The sequence below is a fragment of the Colletotrichum jinshuiense genome, chromosome 5 (assembly GCF_051148585.1).
Source record: "Colletotrichum jinshuiense chromosome 5, complete sequence".
NCBI lineage: Eukaryota > Fungi > Ascomycota > Sordariomycetes > Glomerellales > Glomerellaceae > Colletotrichum > Colletotrichum jinshuiense.
The window spans coordinates 2,911,416-2,930,174 of record NC_139312.1 but is presented as its reverse complement, the minus strand read 5'-3'; the positions used below and the strand labels follow the sequence as shown (position 1 = coordinate 2,930,174).

Sequence of the window (18,759 nt, the reverse complement as noted above, 5' to 3'; positions counted from 1 at the left end):
CACCCGCAGACAAGACGTTGAAGCACCGCTGGTCAGGAGTTTGGTTGGATAGAGGTGATCGAGACAAAGTTTCAATTAAGGAGGTAGTTCCGGTTTTCTTCGCTACTAAATAAAAAGAAACAACACACACACATACACACGCGCACACGCACACGCAAGATATTCTCGTTCTGTGCTGCTGCTGCTGCTGCCGTGGAAGGAAAATCGCGGTGCTGACGATGACGTTGACACGCCAAAACAATAAAAGGGGGTGGGAGTCCTTCGTCGATAAACGGGGCCGCATTCTTCAATTCGTCCCGTTCCTAGCCCAGCTCGGTCCTTGCTCCTCCTCCCCTTGTCTTTCCACCTCTACGTGCGCGCGGCAATACCCTTAGCCCAGTCGCTTTCCCGCCTTCCTTTTCTCTCCTAACGCCGTTGGATATCCCCTTCTTTAAAGACAGTCTGTTTCCTCCCAAAGAAAAAAAAAAGAGTGGAACTATTATAGTAATTTTGTGAGGAAGGGAGAAAATAAAGGTTTCTCAAAGCCCGTGTCGCTCAAATATGAAAAAGAATTGCAGTTATCCCCGCGCCGGCGAGGGCGGCACGGCCACGTTGCCCGAGATGAGACTCTCCATCTCCCATGGGCTGAGCGTGCTCCTCCTCCTCGACGCCACTTTGCTCATACGCCTGTCGCGCTTGCGCTTGGTGGGCTGGAACTGAAGCGGACTTTGTTGGTCCTCGTCCTGCGGGGGATCACGCTTGACGGGATCCAGGTCTTGGTCTGCTGCCGCCTTTGCAGGTGACCCGTTTGGCTGCTGGGGCTCCGGCGGCACGGCGACGATGGTCTCTGGCGGCGGGGGCTGAGGCATGGGTTGCTGTTGTTGAGGTGCGATCGTCTTGCCAATCGCGCCGCCACGCGCAGCCTTGAGCTTTGCGCGGACGCGGGCCGCGTCGGCTTCGCGTTCCGAGGCGGCGAGCTTGGCTGCGATGGTTGCCATTGTCAAGGGGCTCTGCTGTGGTGGCGGGTCCGAAGGACGCGGGAGGGGTAGGCGTGAGGGAACGCGGCGCAGGGGAGTACGGTGCGGTGTCGCGACTTTGCTCCCGTTGGATTGGCTGGTATTGGCGGCCTGCGCGGTGTCGTTGCTCTCCTGGCTCGTCTGGCTCTGCTGGCTTTCTCGAGAGACTGAGCGGGTGGCTTTGACTGGAGAAGAAGCTTCCCTAGGCACGGGTACTGCTGGTGATGGTGGTGCGGCCATTGCCATGCGTGATGGTGCCTTGTGAAGCCTCCGAGCTGTTGGTGTTTGGTTCATTTCAGGTGGAGGGGTTCCAGATGGCGTTATGAGGGGTGCACCATTGTGGGTTGAGTCGGAGGCAATGGACGCCGCTGAGGTCGTGCGGGCGCGGTCATCGACCTGGTAGGATGATGACTTCTGCGGGGACCGCGGGAGCTGAACGAGGTGCGGTGACGGCCTGGGGGAAGCCTCGACGGTGCGAATAGTCCGGAGCTTTTCCTCAGAAGTTGTGGTAAATTCTCCGTGCTTCTCACGGTGCGGTCTCGGGTCGCGGTTGGCAGCGGAGGATGTTTCGCGGAGCGGGCTTAGTTGAGGAGGGGGAGGGAGAGGGGGAGAGCTGAGGAAAGCTGCGGATTGTTGAAGGATCTGGACGTTGGGCTCCTCGACATCGATTTCTTCGGCGTCGACGTCTTCAAAGATGCTGGACTCGTAGCCGCTCTGGACCTCCTCCTCGCCCTCGTATTCTTCTTCTGGAGCGACGTAATTGTGCTGGCCTGGTGCAGGAACGAGGTGGAGGGACTCGACTCGATGAGGGGCAGGGCAAGGAGACTCGGGCATGGCCACATCTTCCTCGTCCTCGTCCTCTTCCTCCTCCTCTTCTTCTCCCTCTTCTTCAAGGTCGGCAGAACATTCTTCCCGCACGCAGGAAAGTTCATGCATGTCTATGCCGCCCTGTTGCGTCTCCTCAACATCGCGGACGCGCACGGGGCTAAGACGAAGACCCATCTTGAGCTCCTCCATGTTGACTGATTTGCCATCCGCTACCATGCGTCGGCGCCAGCCGTCGATGAGGTGGACGGCCTCTTGCCAACGGTTCTCCATCTTGACCCAACCGGCACGCAGGCGGGCGATCTCCTCCTCGCGGACCTCTACTTCCTCAATGGGAGCAAAAGATGGGTTCGTCAGGATGGAGCGTAGGTGTTCGAGGATAGCGTCAAGTTCCGAGGCCATCTCCTCTGCTGTGGGCAGCGGCACGGCGTGCCCGTCGCCTTGGTTCGTCCGGGTGTCACAGCCGCTCATCTCCCGCAGGCGTTTAGTGGTTCGTCGTACCAGACCCAGAAGGGTCTCGTTCTCATCGCTGAGGTTCCGTGCCAAGTCCGTCAAGAACTCGTTCGTCTCGCTTCGCAAGTCGTAGTTGGAATCATCAGTGCTCGCTGCATTCTTGCCCGCGCGCCTTGGTGACACCTTCTGCTCGCCCTCGCCAGCGACGACGCTGATCACGGTCACCGCAGAGCTCTTCGCTGCGCCGCGGGGACGGCCAGCATCACCAAGTTGTTTCTTGAGACCGTCGATCTGGCGGTCGCGACGTCGGACCTCCGTCGCGCAAGAGGCACGCGTCTGGGCAACCATGGTCTTGGCGCGGGCCACCTCTTCCTTGAGTCCGCGGACAGAAGCATCGGCCGATTTCAGCTGGTTGCGAAGAGTGTTCTCGGTGGCCTCGCTGATGTCGAGCTTACGCTGTGCTTCGGTATGCTTTTCCGAGAGGCGCGCGATATCGTTCGTGTATCGAAGGTTCTCGGCGCGGACGGTGCGTAGGGTCGTGGAGAGGTTCTCGCGGTGCTCGGCATCGCGCTTCAGGGGGGGACAACATCGTCTCAGTATGATGGTTTCTTCTTCAAAGGATATTTTTCAAGGGAACAAGGGCACACGCACGTCTCGGCGCAAGATCAGGTCATTGACGATGCTCATGATCCTGCCCATGGTGGCCTCCGTACCGCCCGGATTGTCCTCCGGGTCGGCGAAGTTAATTGTCTGGCCATCGCAGACAAGCCCTCTTGAGAGCAGTTGGTTGTTGATGTACAGAGATGCTGTACGCAGGTTCTCGTTGTCCGCCATCTTGGTGGACGTGTCTACGCGGTGAGACGACCACTGCGGATGTGCTTGTTGGTTTCTCTCGTGCTGGTCAACATATGCGGAGGAGAGCCGTGGTTGAAATTGTTCGGAAGCTTTAATTGAAGGTCAAAATAATGCAGAATGTGTCATCAATGAGGAGCGATTGCCTTGGTGTATGCCAGCTTTCGGAGCTTATGCAGGACGGACCAGCACCCTTTTCTGCGTGGTCTGCAAGGGCGAGTTTTCGGATGGAACCAGCTGTGTATTTTGGCTCGTTGCCATGTCACCCCCCACCTCGCAAAGTAAACAAAAACTAGCCAACGCACCAGCGTTGCAAGGGGCCTGGCTCAACCATGTGGGGCTAACCGAGACCCGCCTAGCGCGCTTCTTACAATTCATGCCATATCTGCCCGAGTCATAATTGCGCACATCGATCTCACTGAAAAGTCTCATTACATATTCCTTCTTCTCAGCCCGCAGCCTGGAAAACAAAAACAACCCCGCCTCGCCATGGCCTTCGACCCGACGGCACTTGGGCAATCAACAGAGCCTTTGGTCCACGATGTTTCGGGCGAAATATGGCATCCCTTGTTCCAGCAGGAATGCGACTTTGGGCCCGACATCTTCGAGGATGTTATGATGAACCTGATCAAGAACCCAAACATCAACTCGTCATGGCTCTTCCGCGCAGATATCCTCCATGACTCCGACCCAGCCTGGACACCTCCCCCTCCCCCCACTTCTGATGCCGAGGAGGGCGCCGCACAAGCTGTGCAGCAGCCCGTCCCCGTTGCCTTCAAGGATTTCCACAACGACCGCGTCTTTGTGCGCAGGCTGATCCCCCGCAACACTCGCCGGGACGACCCCCTGGACCAGACATGCGTCTTCGCATCCTGCACCCCGGATTCCACAAAGACCAGGTCCCTGGTCGTTTATCTTCCCCACGCGTCCTCGCCCGACGCCCTCCCTTTCTACCACCCCAAGGTCCGGGGTGTCGCGCATCTTCACGAGTGGGACGCTGCGCGCGCCGTGGGCTCCGTCTCTATCCACTACTTGTTCTTCGACGAGGCCGACTTCGCCGTTGAGAAGCTGGTGCGGACCGCCCGTATGCTGCTCTCAGTGCTGTACAAGCATGGCCAGGGACGCGTTCGCGGTTACACTAAGCGAGTGCACCATGACGTCGTGATCCCGCAAGCGCAGTTCCAGAACCGTTACGCTGAGCTCAAGCTCAAGTACGCCAAGGACCTGGTCGAGACTTGGGCTGAGACGACGGACCCTTCAAAGCATGTCTTCGAAGACTTGGGCATTGCTGCCTTTCTGATCGAGTTGTGGGCAGAGATGTACAAAGACCAGCCATTCCCCGGGTTCGTGGACATCGGCTGCGGCAACGGCTTGTTAGTCTATATACTGATTCAAGAGGGCTATTCTGGCTGGGGGTTCGATGCTAGGGGGAGAAAATCATGGACAAAGTACAACTCCGTCAAAGATGGGCAAGACTCTCTCCAGGCGCTGGTCCTTCTCCCTGACCTTGTCTCCAGACCGTCGTACGCTGACGGAGACGAGCCCGTCATGGACTTGACAAAGGTGCACAACGGTACTTTCCCCAAGGGCACGTTCATCGTCTCCAACCATGCCGACGAGCTGACCCCCTGGACGCCGATCCTGGCCACTCTCTCGGAGAGCCCTTATATCATGATCCCCTGCTGCAGCCATGCGCTGGGCGGGCAGAAGTACCGCCCGCCGCCGCCGCGTGACAAGACCAAGTCACAGTCGACGTATTCTTCCCTCGTCGACTGGGCGTCGCAGATTGCCGAGGACTGTGGTTGGGTCGTGGAGACAGAAATGTTGCGCATCCCAAGCACCCGGAACACGGCTGTGCTGGGGCGGAAGCGAACGCGGGATGTCGAAGAGGTGGATATAGATGGGGTTTTGGCAAAATACGGCGGCACAGATGGATACTTTGAGAGTGCGGCAAAGTTAACCAAGACTGAAAAGGGACACTAGAGTGTCCTGACTTTCTAGACTGAGGTGTTGGGCGTAGAGCAACGATACCCATTTACGCCACCAATTTCGCTCTTGCTCAGGACGCCTCCCAGTAGCAATTATAAGGAAGCTGACACCCAAGACGTGAGCAAAAGCCCGTATTATAGCTCTACCAACAATTCTGGTTGGCTGGTGATTTTGACACGCCAGTAACTCAAGGGGGTTCTGAGAATGCCATCCTTTTCATCATCGAATTTGCGCCTCATCCCCTGGGAGGTTCCAAAAAGCAGAAGCGAGGTAGAGTGTCCCAAATGTCTGCATTAAATATTGGAGAAATGAAGATTGGGCATGACAAATACTCCTGTTCAGAGCTGCAGCCATCATGGCCGTTGTTCAAATCGACCCGGCCAGCTCCTGGATTCTCTTCCTCGCTGCCTCCCTCACTTCGACAACTACTTCCCCAGCCGGCTTTATCTCATTGATGAGCCCAACTCCGGCACCTGCCCACTTGCTGATCATCTTTTTTCCCTCCTCCTCGCTCCACCCTGTCCGCAACCTCTCCCGGCTCTCCGCGACCGTCGCCGTGCTGCCCCCAAGTGCATGGTACTCGCGGTGGATATCCCCCACGATCGCCCGCCCATCATATCCGGGCTTCCACAGCTTGTTGTCCACGAGCTTGTCGTGGAATTCAGACTTCCACGTACTTACGCCGCCGTCCCGCGTGCGCACGATAATCTCCTTGTGCAGCTGCGCGCTTCCGGCCTCCTTGGTGGCAACGAACCGCGTGCCCATGACCACGCCCTCGGCGCCAAGCGCCAACGCGGCCGCGACGCCGCTTCCCTCCACGATGCCTCCCGCCGCCACGACCACGACTTCGCGGTCAGGGAATTCAGCAGCCAGCATCGCCTTGATCTCAGGCACGAGGGCAACCACGCCGCAGCCGCGCGAGAACTGGTGTCCTCCCGCATCGACGCCCTGCGCGACAATGACGTCGGCGCCGTCCGTCGCTGCCTCCCTTGCAGCGGCGACGTTGCCGACCTGGACGAACACCTTCGTCCCCTTCTCGCGGAGGGCGGGGATGATCTTGCTGTGGGGCTTGATCTCCGAGTGCGGGGCAAAAAGCCAGGCCGCCGCGACACGGTGGCGGAGGAGGATTGGCAGGACGTTGGCGGTGAATTGGGAGGCCGTCTCGTGCGATGTGATGAAGCCGACTCCCAGCGGGAGGCCATTGTCGGCGGACGAGAGGAGGGCGCGGGCCTGGGTCAGCGCCTTGTCTAGGTCTATGAGCTGGGACGATGAGTCGGAGAAGTCGAAGCCCGCGGCGATGAAACCTCGAATTATTTGTCAGTTTTGGCCAGAGACAATTGTTTCTGCCGCCCTGAAGGGAGAGCTCTCACCAAAACCGCCAGCCTTGTGGACTTCGGTTGCCATGGCGGCGCCGGCGGAGCCGAGCATCGGCGCATTGATGATGACGGGCGCCTTGACGTGGGGAAACCAGGAAACCAGCCTCGAGAGTGCCATTGTTGCTTTTTTCTTCCTCTTCTTCGTCTTGCTGCTTTTCCAATGTCTTGACTTTTTTGTTTTTCGGTGAGACAATGCTGTTCGAGATCTCGGTGCCAATGGAGCAGGGGACTAAATAGTCTTTCTCGTTTGAGGTGAATCCAAAAAAATCGAAAGTGAGTGCGAAAGATGGGTGGGATTGGTAAGACATCAGACATGGCCCCTGCTCCCGCTGACGCAACGTCAGCCTGGAAGATCGCCGTGGCTCCGGCCCCACGATAATCATCGTTGAATCCGCCCACTCCCTCTTCTTCCCGTCAGCAAAACCTCGGGTACTTGTGGGTACTGGTTCAAGCAACTCCGCGGAGGTGCGGGGCCGAACCGCTTGCTGCAGCCGCCGGGCCCCTGAATGGCGGCGGTGTCCCCACTATTCCGCACATCGGAAGTAAAGACTGCCCGAGCGTGGGTCAAAGCCTAGTATGATCTACAGGCCAGATAACTACCAAGGATGATTGGCGGAGTCTATATGTCAAGCAATATACTTCCAGGCAGCTTCAAGCCGGTGGGCGTAGGCGAAGGTATCCTCACGATCCACCAAGTACGTCAACCGGGAAAAGTTCAAATAGGCTGTGTATGTGTGTACTCATCCGTATGACCTCAACCCATTTGGCTTTCATCAGGCCAGCAGGGAAGACCCCAGACAGTAACCTCATGTCATAGTCAAACACGATGGCTCGACAATCCAATGGGCGACATATTTCACTCCCGGCGACTAGTCCGAGCAGAGCATCCGCCAAGACAGCGTATGTGTCTCCAACAGAGGAACTTCGGTGAATAATGGGATCTTCCCAAACAGGGGTCGGGACATTTTCAGGGGAGAAGAATAAGGGTTGCCTTGAATGGTACTCCTCTTCGTCTTTTGCGATTGAGCCGTAAGTGTCTATTAGATCTACCCAAACTACCATACCGGTCTTAATCTGGTCGTAGGATGTCTAAAAACAAACTCTATAATCCTGTATCTTGTATATGTAAGTCGCAAAACAAATTCTTAAGTAGCAAACAACTTCACAAGCCCTTCAATAGCAACATTACCACCACTAAATACCAGCCCCAAATCCCACCCCTTCTCTCCAGCCTCCTTTTCCACCATGGCTCTAAAGTCCTCGTTGAACAGCGCCACCGCAAGCGGGACAGCACCGCTAGGCTCTACAACCAGCTTGAACCGCTCAAACACCAGCTTGGCGGCGGCCTTGATCTCATCCTCAGACACGCTGAACATGTTCTCTACGAGGCGGCGTTCGTAGATGACGCCCCATGGGTGTTTGCCAACGGGTGTTCTCAGGCCGTCGGCGATTGTCAGTGTCTTGACGGTCTCTATCCTCTTCCCGGCCTCGAATCCACGTTTGCAGTCATCCGCGCCCTGGAACTCGGGCTCCGAGCCAAAGACTCTTATCCCGGTACCCTCACAGCTGAGCGCTACACCTGAGAGCATGCCGCCACCTCCGCAGGGAGTCATGATGGCATCCAGGCCCTTGGTCCCGGACGTACCATCGGACGAAGGCAGACCGGTCGAGTTGAATGTTGGGTTCTCCGCAGAGTGACCCGCGGCTATGAGGTCGCGCACCTGCTCCTGTAGTTCGAGGCCCATGGTGCCCTGCCCCAGCATGATGTCCGGGTGGTCATAGGGTGGGACAAGGCGGGCTCCCGTCTCAGAAATGATGCGATTGGCGACAGCCTCACGCTCAACGCTTGTGCTTCCGCTGAAGACGACGTTGGCACCGTAGCCACGCGTGGCAGCGATCTTGTTGGGCGGGGAGATGTCTGGCATGACGATGTGCGCGGGAATGCCGCTTTCCCTGGCTGCGAGGGCGAGGGCTTGGGCGTGGTTTCCTTGAAGCCCATGTCAGAAACATATATTTTCCAAATCTGATTGACCTCTTTCCCTTGCCATGTCCTGAATTAAGGAGAAGAACATCGCCATACCTGAGCTATGCGTTACGACACCTTTCTCTCTTCCGCCACCCTCAAGCCACCCCGGCTCCTGCTTCAACCTCTCGACAGCGTGAAACGCGCCGCGGACCTTGAAGGCACCAATGCGCTGCAGATTCTCGCACTTGAACCATAGCCGAAGCGTGGGGTTTGCCGGCGTCCGTCCGTCCCACTTGGTGCCCTTCAGCTCTTCCGGGCTCCGGGGCGTCGACGCAAGTGCCGTGAGTGTCTTGTTGGTGAGGACGGGAGTGTAGTGGACGTGCGGCTTGACGAGCTTGTGGGCCTCGACTACCGATGCCCGGGTCAAGGGCAGGCAAGTTGAGAGGTCGGCCATGTTCAGTGGATGGTTTGTGAGTCTTGGCTTGGGCGCGAGGTATTCCGCGGCAACTGGGCGGGATAAGACGCAGAAGCTTTTATGAACCTGTTTTGAGCTGTTCTCAGCTGTGTTTATGGGACAGAATTCACCGGGTTGCTTGTGAAAACTTTTGAGGTCTTATCAGCGAAGGTGAGATTGAGACGTGGTAGTAAGCGGGGCAGGAAAGAGTGCCGATGCCGGGATCGGGAAACTAGTATGGTTGCCTCACGCCCTCCGGGCGGGACAACCCCGCATTGTCGTTGACTCACGGTTTTGTTCCCGAAGGTGCCGCCGCCCGAAAATTGGGGTTAAACAACAAAACCACGTACTATCAATACGTGGTTCAAAGCAAAAGCTCATCTACTTCTACCGAACTCCATACAGCAACACATATAATATGCAAGGCCAGCACAAATGTTCCGTAATTATGCGTTCCACAAAGATAAAAACGTCTTGTCTTCACCAAGACTATTCTTAAATCGCGATTCAACAATACCTGATAGGAGCGAAAAAACTATAAAAGATTATATATATAAAAAAGAATTCAACACAAAACTGTGCAACGATCGTCAGTTCGGGCGCATAGGTTTCTAACAACACGTATCGTAGGATCATCGCTTCGTTAAGTCAATAGTCACATGGGTTTCAATTGACTATTCAGCACCGGATGAGCGAAGCACCTTGTGGGAAGAAGATCAGCAATCGAAATGGCCTTACGACAGGAATCAGATAAGTCGACTATTGTATCCAGACTAAAAAAACATGGTCCAGGATGATGTCTGAAGAACATCTTGGTCGTCCATCTGCAGCGTGACATGTGCCTGGTATATTCTCTCTCGCCAATATATTCTCTGGTAAGTTGCGCCACCTTCAAATACTGTCACACGGTCGGAACCGGTGGAACTCCTCGGATCAGTAGAGTTAAAGAGACATCCGGGGACAGCGTGTCTCAAGAAAATTGGTAAGCGGCCTCTTCGGGTTTCGCCAACAGGATCTTGATAGCCAGGGTTGGCTTGCATTATTAAAGTGCACCATTCTATGACGGTCTACCAAGGCTGTTGTCATGTGAGTGTCAAATTCATCAGACCAGAACCAACCATGATCCGAATGTGTAGCAACAATTCGCCTGCTGACAACTTACCATGACCCGTCTCTGGCGAACTACTGGACTTGGTCATTTTTCATCTGTTCACCGAGCTGGTCGCCAAGCCTCCGACAGATTTCTCGCACTGCGCAAACTCGGGACGGGCATCGAAGTTCCCGGTAGGAGCGGCGACTCGACTGTCGTCGGAATTGGGAAAGAGGGCGAGGGTAGACGTGTTTCTCATCCCTTCCCGAAACCTCAAGAGACGTCACCAATCGACGTAAGCCGCCAGTGCCGCCCAGGTTTCAAAGCGAACAATTCGATCCGCCTTAATAAAGCCCAACGGCCTCATCTATTTATGGTATGCAACACGCTGCCCTGCTCGTTAGATCAAAGCAGCCAAATAACAGATGATTCTGTAGTCAGTATGTGCCCCGCGCTGTTTTAGCCCTTAACGGGAACAGTCCAAACGGAGAAACTTATGGTGGGCTCTGGTTTAGAGTAAATCGCTACCCTACTATATTTTTGTGGCACTGTAGTTTATCAGGAGGGGCCTTTTCGTCAGAATCAACCAAGAGGAGATCGACCGGTTTGCCGTCGGGAGAGCAAAGATATATATGACAGCAGTTATGATAGCCTGTCAGTCTGTTTCTGACTGCAGAAAATGTGCAAACTTTAATCCGGTTCTGCCGAAAGTCGCGACCTGGGGCAGATCATCGTGCCGCGCGCCTCAACCCGGCGCCCGAGATCTCCACGTTTCGGTGCTGCAGCAGAGTCAACGGCAGGAATGGAGGGCGAACCAGACAGGGTTGGACGTCATCAAACAGAGATCTTCCGCGGGTTGATCCGTAATCATACCCAAGGAACCCTGGCAAGATAGAAAGTCTCCAGTTTTTGGATACCTTGGTATGCAGGGTCCCGGTATCGTGTTATGAGTGAGGAAGGGAATAGCCCAGTAATAGAGAAACTTGCCATCAGACGAATGGAAACGTGAAGAAAAAGCTTTGTTCAGATTTCTGTTGATGCACAAAACCATACAGAAAGGGGTCAAAAGGCCAAGATCCTCATTCACGGCACAAGGCAATCATTAGATCTAGCCGAAATACCTCAACCACTTCGTTATTCCAAACTTTGACATCGATCGAATGCCTCATTCCAATGGCACTTTAGAGGACTTTACGGTGTAATGTTTCCTCCATCGCCACCTCCACCTGAGGGCTGCCGGCCTGAAACGCGAATGGAATTGCCTTATTGAGCATGCACATGGTGGACTCTGTGTCAGGCACATCCGTGCCTTCGTCGCACATCAGTCGCATAACCGCGCTGAAGCGTCGGAGACGGAGCTCCGATGGGCTCTGTCCGTCTGATTATTCTTCACACCTAAATACACCTATCGCAGAGGCTTTGTTTGTGTTCTGTCCCGTTTTCCATACCTTTGATAACAGTGGGACTGTAGCAGACTGGCCTCTGCGACTGAAGGAGGTTTGGATTACCCACAACCAGAAGATGGGATAAGGTAGATTTCAATCACGTTAATACTAGATTTCTCCCTGCGTTCTCTTGCTTCTTAGTAGATGCTTCATTTTGTTCGAGACGCCTGCTTGTGACGCTCTGCCAACTCACATCTGAGACCTGCGATTGTACTTCTTTTTGCTGCATTAAACAACGAATACGTTCTTTTCTGTTCGGCCGCTTTTGATACCAAATCACGAATCCCACCCGATTAACTCGAGAGAACACGATATACCATATCAGGCATTGCACCAACCGAATTTGGTGCAGCATATTATTCTATTCCGACTAAAGTATGGAGTATTCGTCTCGCAAGGAAAAGGATGCTGAGCATGACCTTGAACTTGATGATCGATCATTCCCATCCAGCAGTGACGATGGAAATATCACAGACGACCAATCAACAAAAGATAGCCCTTCTTCTAAGCCATCAGATCCCCCAGATGGTGGCTTGAAAGCGTGGCTCCAGGTTCTTGGCTCGTTTTTCATATACTTTAATACATGGGGTAAGTCTTGATTCCATCCACTCAGTCGAACGAGGTTCAAGGTGAGGTCGGTTCGAACATACCGCAGCCTACGAATGACCAGAAGACAAACAAAGCAGTGGATACAGGTCTAACAGATAATGTTCTAGGCCTCGTCGCGAGTTTCGGAAGCTTCCAGGCTTACTACGAAGATGAATTGCTCAAGGATTACAGCCCCTTCGCGATTTCCTCGGTCGGCTCTCTACAGAGTTTCTTGATGGTCTTCCTGGGTTGCTTTGCAGGTCCCATCTTCGACTTGGGTTATGCGCGCCAACTCATCTGGGCCGGGCCCACACTGATTGTCCTCGGAACAGTCGCCCAGAGCTTTAGCACCAACCTCTGGCAGCTGCTCCTTGCTGAAGGCCTCTGCGTTGGTGTCGGAATGGGCTGCCTGGCCGTTTTGGGAGTTGCAATTCTATCTTTGTGGTGGTCTACAAAGCTCCCCGTGGCCAATGGCATCGCCGCAGCGGGAAGTGGCGTTGGCGGGTAAGTCAAAAATCTAGATTCTGGTATCGTTGAGCACGTCGGGTCTAATTCTTCCTTTACAGCTTGATATATCCGATCATGTTCAGATCGCTTCGACCCATAATCGGCTTTGGCTGGACCATACGCGCCATCTCGCTACTCGTGTTAATAACTCTGGGTGTGTCCGTCGCATGCATACACACTCCCAAAGCTTCGCCACAGAGGCGGGCGTGGATCGACCGATCTGCTTTCCGAGACCCCAAGTATTTGATCTTCGTCGGCGCCTGCTGCCTCGTCTTCTTGGGAATCTATACCCCATTCGTCTACATCCAAGACTATACGCTGGACAACAGCATCGCAAGCCCGCAGGTCGCTACGTATCTGCTTTCACTCATGAACGGCTCGTCTATCTTTGGCCGTATTATCCCAAATCTGTTCGCGCAGCAGGTTGGAGGGATGAATATGCTTGTATTCGCTGTGCTTATCCAATCAATCGCGGCGTACTTCCTCATGACGGTTAGAAACACAGCCGGTTTGGTTATGGTTGTCATCTTCTACGGGTTTAGCAGCGGAAGCTTCTTCTCCCTGCAACCGACAACCTTTGGGCGGCTGACAGCGAACCGTGCTTATATTGGCACCAGACTCGGTATGGCCTACTCAGTCATGTCTATTGCTCTCCTGCTTGGTTCCCCGATTGGTGGCGCTTTTGTGCGTTCAGTCGGATACTCTAGCGCTTGGATATGGTCTGGAACATGTCTTGCCTTGGGCAGTATTATGATTGCCTGCTCAAGGGGGATAGCAAGCGGATGGGATTTGACTCGCATCATTTGAGAGTCTCAACTTGCACAAAAGGTTGCCTCATGAAATTTGTACATAATTCACTACTAGACGGCTCAGGCCATTTAATAACTTACGAACTTTGAATACGCGAGCCTTCTGAATAACCACCCAATGCACTTGGTTTGCGATACAATTGATATATGTGAGACTCGAAATGCTTGCTATTACGCGAGGGTGTTTAAGGGTCTCTTGTAATTGCACGGCAATACTCTCTGCAATTGTTTTTTCACATTGTGGAAGTCGAAGTCGTGGTGCTTGTCAACTGAAACGTCCACTGTGCTCGCATGAAATTAAGCAAGAACGCAAGCATGCGCCTTATTCTTCTCACTCTATTTTCATTCTCTATTTGCTTTTCTTGTTGCCATGCACGCTTTGTATGGCCGAACGTTAGGTGGAGTCGCGTCACTAACGGAGTTAGCTGGTGGTGGGAGCTCGTGTTGACGTCTTGTAATGCAGGTTGGTTGCTCTTTGGGGGGGGGTTCTGTCCATGTCGAGCATGGTTCTGCAGTGTCCGGCCTCAAACATGCCCTCACCAGGCCTGGTCGTAAGAGCAAAACGTAAAATGCTGTCAAAACGGCTGCAAGCCTGCAATGCTGTCTGAGTTTGCTCCTTTGATATCGGGTAAATGCCTTGGCGTAAAAGTTAACGGTCAAGAATTCCCACTAGCTCATACATTTTCAGGCCAAAGCAGCAACCGCCCAGTTTAAGAATGGAAAGAGACATACTGGATGCGGTTTGGGGTCGTGTTCGGGCTGTTTCCGAACTGGGCCTTTTGGATATGCCCGCAACAAGATCGTTATCACTAGTTACGGCTTTTTTGAAAATTTGCGGCTATTACTTGGTTTCCTTCATATCTTAATGTAGATCATACCTAGGTACTTATAGTTGATCTTAACAACACAATAGTATAAAGGTTTGTTGTAGTTAATGTTTACAATGTTGGAATCGTACCACGCCAAACTAGATCATGAACGTCGCAAGGCCCAATAGACCTGCAATAGCAGCGCCCGCCATCTGCGGTGCCGTAGTCACGGCACTACTCTCTTCATCTTTGTTCAGGGTGTCGGGCATTTCCTCTCCATCCGAGGCGTAGTTTCTCAGGCAGACCAGTTGTACATCTGGGTCCTCACCGTCGGCGTCGTAGAGCACGCTTAGCACGGGAGTGACTCCCGAGCGCCCGCCCGCGGGCTCTTGGCCGTTTCCGCCAGTAGGAAGAATCTGCCGCATCTCAGCTACCTGGTGGAGCTCGTACTCCTGGGGTATGACGGGCTGGCACCCATCATTCTGGAGTTGGACCGGGGCGGAAGACAGGTCGGGTCCAAGTATAGTCCCCCCTGTGACATTGACGAAGCCGGAGTAGAATCCGCAAAAGGAGAGCTGGCGGCGGATGTTGGCGTTTACAAACTGCGTCAGAGACTCGCATCGTGACAGTGATGAGTTGGCCGTGCTGTTCTGGCCGCCGCCCGCCGGGTACTCGAACTGGCGGACCACATCGGCGAGATTCTCCCGGCAGCTGTCTGGAAGAGTGCTCTCGCAAGAGGTCGTGTTCCGCGCCTCAGTCGCATTGAATGTCTGTGCCTGGTATTGCATCATTAGGGCACAGCCTGTGGCCTGATTGCCCGTCTCCAATTCGGAGGGTACGCCGACATATAGCGTCTGTGTTGAGAATTCGTACCCCGGCTCAGACGCAAGGATGCCGTCGGGGCTGCCATCGACGAGTGTAAATGACAGACTAGAGGAGGAGACGTTGACAGCATCAGGAGCCATTCCCACGCCGACAACACGTGGAGAGTTGCTTATTGCGCAAACGCCTTGACTTTCAGGGTTGATGCAGGATAGGGCGTTGCATGGTGAGATTGTTCCCTCTTGTTGGCCTACAGCTGAGGCAGCGAGAGCAAAGATGGCGAGATATCCCGTTTTCATGATGATTTTGGAGGAGAAAGGTGAAAGATGAAAAAGTTGGCATAAAATTCTGAATCTTTGACTCCCAAAGTTTGAAGATATTTGGAAGACCTACCAGAATCTCGTTTAGGATAGGGGATAGAGAGCGAGACTGATATGATTGCAACATTGGGGAGGCTGGACTGCCATGGTACTTTTGTAGTGACTAAATCTTACGGATAGTAGCACATGAGCCCGAAGGACTATCTTGGTGATGTCACCTGTATTCTCCGAGCCGTTTAAGAAAACTTGTTGGATCGGGCGGCTTTCTCTTGGCGAAGTTCTTGGCCGAATGTTCATAGCTGCAACCATAGGGTCCTATTTAATATGGGTACTCGCAGGGAACATCACTTCCTTTTTCGCTTGGGCAAACATATGGGGAATCTGGGAGCCCGAACCAAATAGGCTGGTTCGCTGACATTCTTGGCTGGATCAAACTGACATCGTGCCTTAATAGAGCAGCCTAAATGGTGTAGTTTTTCTGTCGGTCTGGCTATTGCTTTGTCTTGCCCGTGATTCCCCCTGGCTCCAGCTTCTCTTGGCTCTTGGAACTGGGGCGGACGGCTTGGCTGACTCTCAACCATCTGAACTCCTTGCTTCTACATTAACCTGATCTCCCTAGGTAGCTATTATTGATGATGTGGTATTTTTGAAATAAAATGCCATCCATGGGTCTCCAATACATTGTAGTCCGCTCTCTTATAAATGCATTCACAGATCAGGCACGTGGTTTCCAAGTCGCCTCCTTCAAGTCAGTACATTGTTAGCTTCACAAAATGATTTAAACCGATTAATAGCAGCTGATTCTTGCATAAGTTAGGAAAAAATACGTCAATTATGTAGCCTGCGATCAATGAGTGGATACGGCGCTTATCCGGAGTTTTCGGCCGATAACCTTGCCCGCCCGCATCCTAGCTACCGTCCCGCCCGGTTCCACCACACCTTCCTTACTCTGGCGGCAAAGACGGTGGAGTTGTTTGTATCTGTCTGCAAGTCTCAGGTAGGCGAAATTCCGTTTTGCCCGGTTCTGCAGAGGCTCCAGGATGATTTAGCTTTAGTAATACTCCAAAAGGCCCTTTCTTAACCCATCTATGTGGTGTGCCAAGTTGGTAGGATTTCAAACTCGGGATTTGTCCGGTCCTACTCTATACTAATGTCGACCTTTCAATCCTTGTCTTCTCTTGCAACCGCAGCTCGAGTCCAATGCTCCTGTCAACTGGAAACCAACAAGACGCCTCGGTGTGCCCATTCAACATGACGTCTCAAAAATCCACACCAAGTCCTTCTCGCAACCCAAGTGCCCCTCTCCTCAATGCAATAGCCTCCCAATGCAGCAGTTCCTTCGTGGGAGCCTGAAAAAAGTCGTGTTTTGTTGGATTGGCATACATAGAATGGCAAGAATTTTCAGCTCACGACCCTTCTGACTTTCCTCTTTTGTGAGAGTATGGGACGTCGAGATTAGCTGCCAAAAAATTCCAAAAAGTTTTGATGCGAGATTCAAGATGAAGAATATGCGAGTTCACGTCATGAAACTTCAAACATCTGCAGGGGATAAAATCCTCCATACTTGGCGTTGAAAGTATAGACACTGGGGTTAGAGAGCATAGGAGGGAGTCAGGCCATCATGTCCGTTCCGAGGAGCGGCAGAAGTACTCGAGACGAAAGCATCAATCAGGAATCATTCCAAAGTCTGACCTATAGGGATCCATACCAAGCAAGCAAGTTGCTACTGTAGCGTGATTAATGGACAACTTCATCGGGATACAAGAATGAGGGTGTGGCCATTAGTTGGAAGTATAAAGAGCCCGACGTGTCATCCTCAGTTGTCATCAATCATCAGTGTAGTTCAAGCCATTCGCAGCATTCAGCACAGTTCATTCTGAGCCTGTTTCCGTCTCTTCGAACCTCAACGACAACACCCGTTTGTTTCATCCTCGCCCAACATGGCCACCGCTATCGGAGTTGTCTCGGGCGTCATCACAATCTTTTCCTTCTTCAATGACATGTTCCCAGCCCCAGAAAACCCAAGCGCCAAGTTTGCGTTCAAGGTCGGCCTCGACGGTGCCGGCGACCCGCCTCTGAGCAACGCCGGCGGCGAGAAGCCCGATATCCGCTGCTGGAACGAACAAGGCGGCTTCCTCGGCATCGAGGTCAATGACGGCAACAGTTGCGAGAACGGCGCCGACCTTTGCGAGAGCACCGTCTCCAATGTTGTCCAGCAGCCGACCTACACTCTCTTCACCGGCAACGATGACGCTATTTGCCTGGCTTGGGCTTCTGTGACGTTCCCTGGCGGTCAGAAATACGCCACTACCATCGGGAATTGGGCACAGAGCTGCGATGATGCTTACGGCAACGGTGGCAACTGGTAAGTGAGGCTGCATCAAGGGCCATTTCTCATGACCGTGTGCATCGGCGGGGCGTCCGCGATCGCCGAGCGTAGCACTCTCAAGGGTTCAACATAATCTGAGGACGAACAGAGATTTTTAGTGTTCTGAATGATAACTTACAAGCACAGGTACTACTCTGACATCTATGTCCCCAGGGAAAGCGGCGGTGATGAGACCGTCTTCTGCGCCTGGGTCGACAAGAACGGCGACGTTGGGACCACGGGTATCCAGCTTCACTGGCCTGAATACGCATCCGAGAATGGCGCCAACGACCTCGCCTATTACTGCAACAACGATCCCCCCCTCAGGTTCACTACGGAGTCTGACCCTTCGGACGTCATATTCTGGACCCGCCGACGAAACATCTTTTCCCGCGACCCGTCCGTCTCCGCAGCGTCCTCTTCAACAGCGACCGACAAACAGCAGCGTCAGGTTGTGGATGAGCAACACGACCGCCTAGCCCAACGTTTCTCGAAGGACACGCGTCTCGTGAAGAGTAAGCTGCCGGCGCACACGGCTTCGGGTCTTTGTGGCGGGGGCAAGTCTGTGGGGCCCAGCTTTGTGTCCTACGAAGAGCGCCAGTTCTGCTACATGCCGACCAAGACAATTTACCCGTTCTGCGATGATATTGAGGGCGGCGCCTGCTGGTCCGAGGAGGAGAATAAGGTTGTTGCGAAGGGGAATGCAGGGGCTAGGATTGGCGATGTTCCTGACATGAGCTTCGACAATGTTCTGCTCTGGGGAGACAAGTAAATAGACGACGAAGTCTGCGCAAAGAAACTCTTGATTCAAAGGGGTTGATTTACTCGCGAATTGTACTACTTAAACCGTCGCACCCAATTTAACACACACTTATGATCGCTTCTGCGGTTAACATTTGTCAACGATATACATTGGCTACTGTCAGATAGACCAAAAAGTATACAAATAAATAGAATCATGTGCTTCTTTCATCCCTGGAGACGTCGAGCTGAAACCAGCGGAGCGTTGTTTGAAAATATGAGTGGTTGGAGATTAAATACAACCTAGACCAAGATCTGGCTCGCTTTAACAAAAGACTTCCCCACCTGCA

At 53.4% G+C, this 18,759-nt stretch overlaps 7 protein-coding genes across 7 annotated transcripts; 3 read left to right on the top strand and 4 right to left on the bottom strand.

Moving 5' to 3' along the window:
• Positions 1-557: 557 nt before the first annotated feature.
• EsH8_V_000726 (ADIP-domain containing protein) lies at positions 558-3,107 on the bottom strand (the record flags this gene model as incomplete). Its single annotated transcript, XM_083273242.1, has 2 exons — positions 558-2,843; positions 2,925-3,107. 2 exons carry the CDS (start codon positions 3,105-3,107, stop codon positions 558-560), a joined length of 2,469 nt encoding a protein of 822 aa, XP_083125957.1.
• A 507-nt stretch (positions 3,108-3,614) lies between these two features.
• Positions 3,615-5,108, top strand: EsH8_V_000725 (tRNA (uracil) methyltransferase; the record flags this gene model as incomplete). Its single annotated transcript, XM_083273241.1, has 1 exon — positions 3,615-5,108. One exon carries the CDS (start codon positions 3,615-3,617, stop codon positions 5,106-5,108), a length of 1,494 nt encoding a protein of 497 aa, XP_083125956.1.
• A 372-nt stretch (positions 5,109-5,480) lies between these two features.
• On the bottom strand, positions 5,481-6,608 carry EsH8_V_000724 (2-nitropropane dioxygenase; the record flags this gene model as incomplete). Its single annotated transcript, XM_083273240.1, has 2 exons — positions 5,481-6,418; positions 6,485-6,608. 2 exons carry the CDS (start codon positions 6,606-6,608, stop codon positions 5,481-5,483), a joined length of 1,062 nt encoding a protein of 353 aa, XP_083125955.1.
• Positions 6,609-7,635: 1,027 nt separating this feature from the next.
• Positions 7,636-8,910, bottom strand: EsH8_V_000723 (tryptophan synthase beta subunit-like PLP-dependent enzyme; the record flags this gene model as incomplete). Its single annotated transcript, XM_083273239.1, has 2 exons — positions 7,636-8,477; positions 8,571-8,910. The coding sequence occupies 2 exons, from the start codon at positions 8,908-8,910 to the stop codon at positions 7,636-7,638; spliced, it is 1,182 nt and encodes a 393-aa protein (XP_083125954.1).
• Positions 8,911-11,822: 2,912 nt separating this feature from the next.
• EsH8_V_000722 (uncharacterized protein) lies at positions 11,823-13,422 on the top strand (the record flags this gene model as incomplete). The annotated part of the gene is made up of 4 exons (XM_083273238.1): positions 11,823-12,033; positions 12,162-12,537; positions 12,600-13,224; positions 13,405-13,422. 4 exons carry the CDS (start codon positions 11,823-11,825, stop codon positions 13,420-13,422), a joined length of 1,230 nt encoding a protein of 409 aa, XP_083125953.1.
• An 894-nt stretch (positions 13,423-14,316) lies between these two features.
• EsH8_V_000721 (uncharacterized protein) lies at positions 14,317-15,279 on the bottom strand (the record flags this gene model as incomplete). Its single annotated transcript, XM_083273237.1, has 1 exon — positions 14,317-15,279. The coding sequence occupies one exon, from the start codon at positions 15,277-15,279 to the stop codon at positions 14,317-14,319; it is 963 nt and encodes a 320-aa protein (XP_083125952.1).
• Positions 15,280-17,240: 1,961 nt separating this feature from the next.
• Positions 17,241-18,440, top strand: EsH8_V_000720 (uncharacterized protein; the record flags this gene model as incomplete). The annotated part of the gene is made up of 2 exons (XM_083273236.1): positions 17,241-17,665; positions 17,816-18,440. The coding sequence occupies 2 exons, from the start codon at positions 17,241-17,243 to the stop codon at positions 18,438-18,440; spliced, it is 1,050 nt and encodes a 349-aa protein (XP_083125951.1).
• Positions 18,441-18,759: the final 319 nt, after the last annotated feature.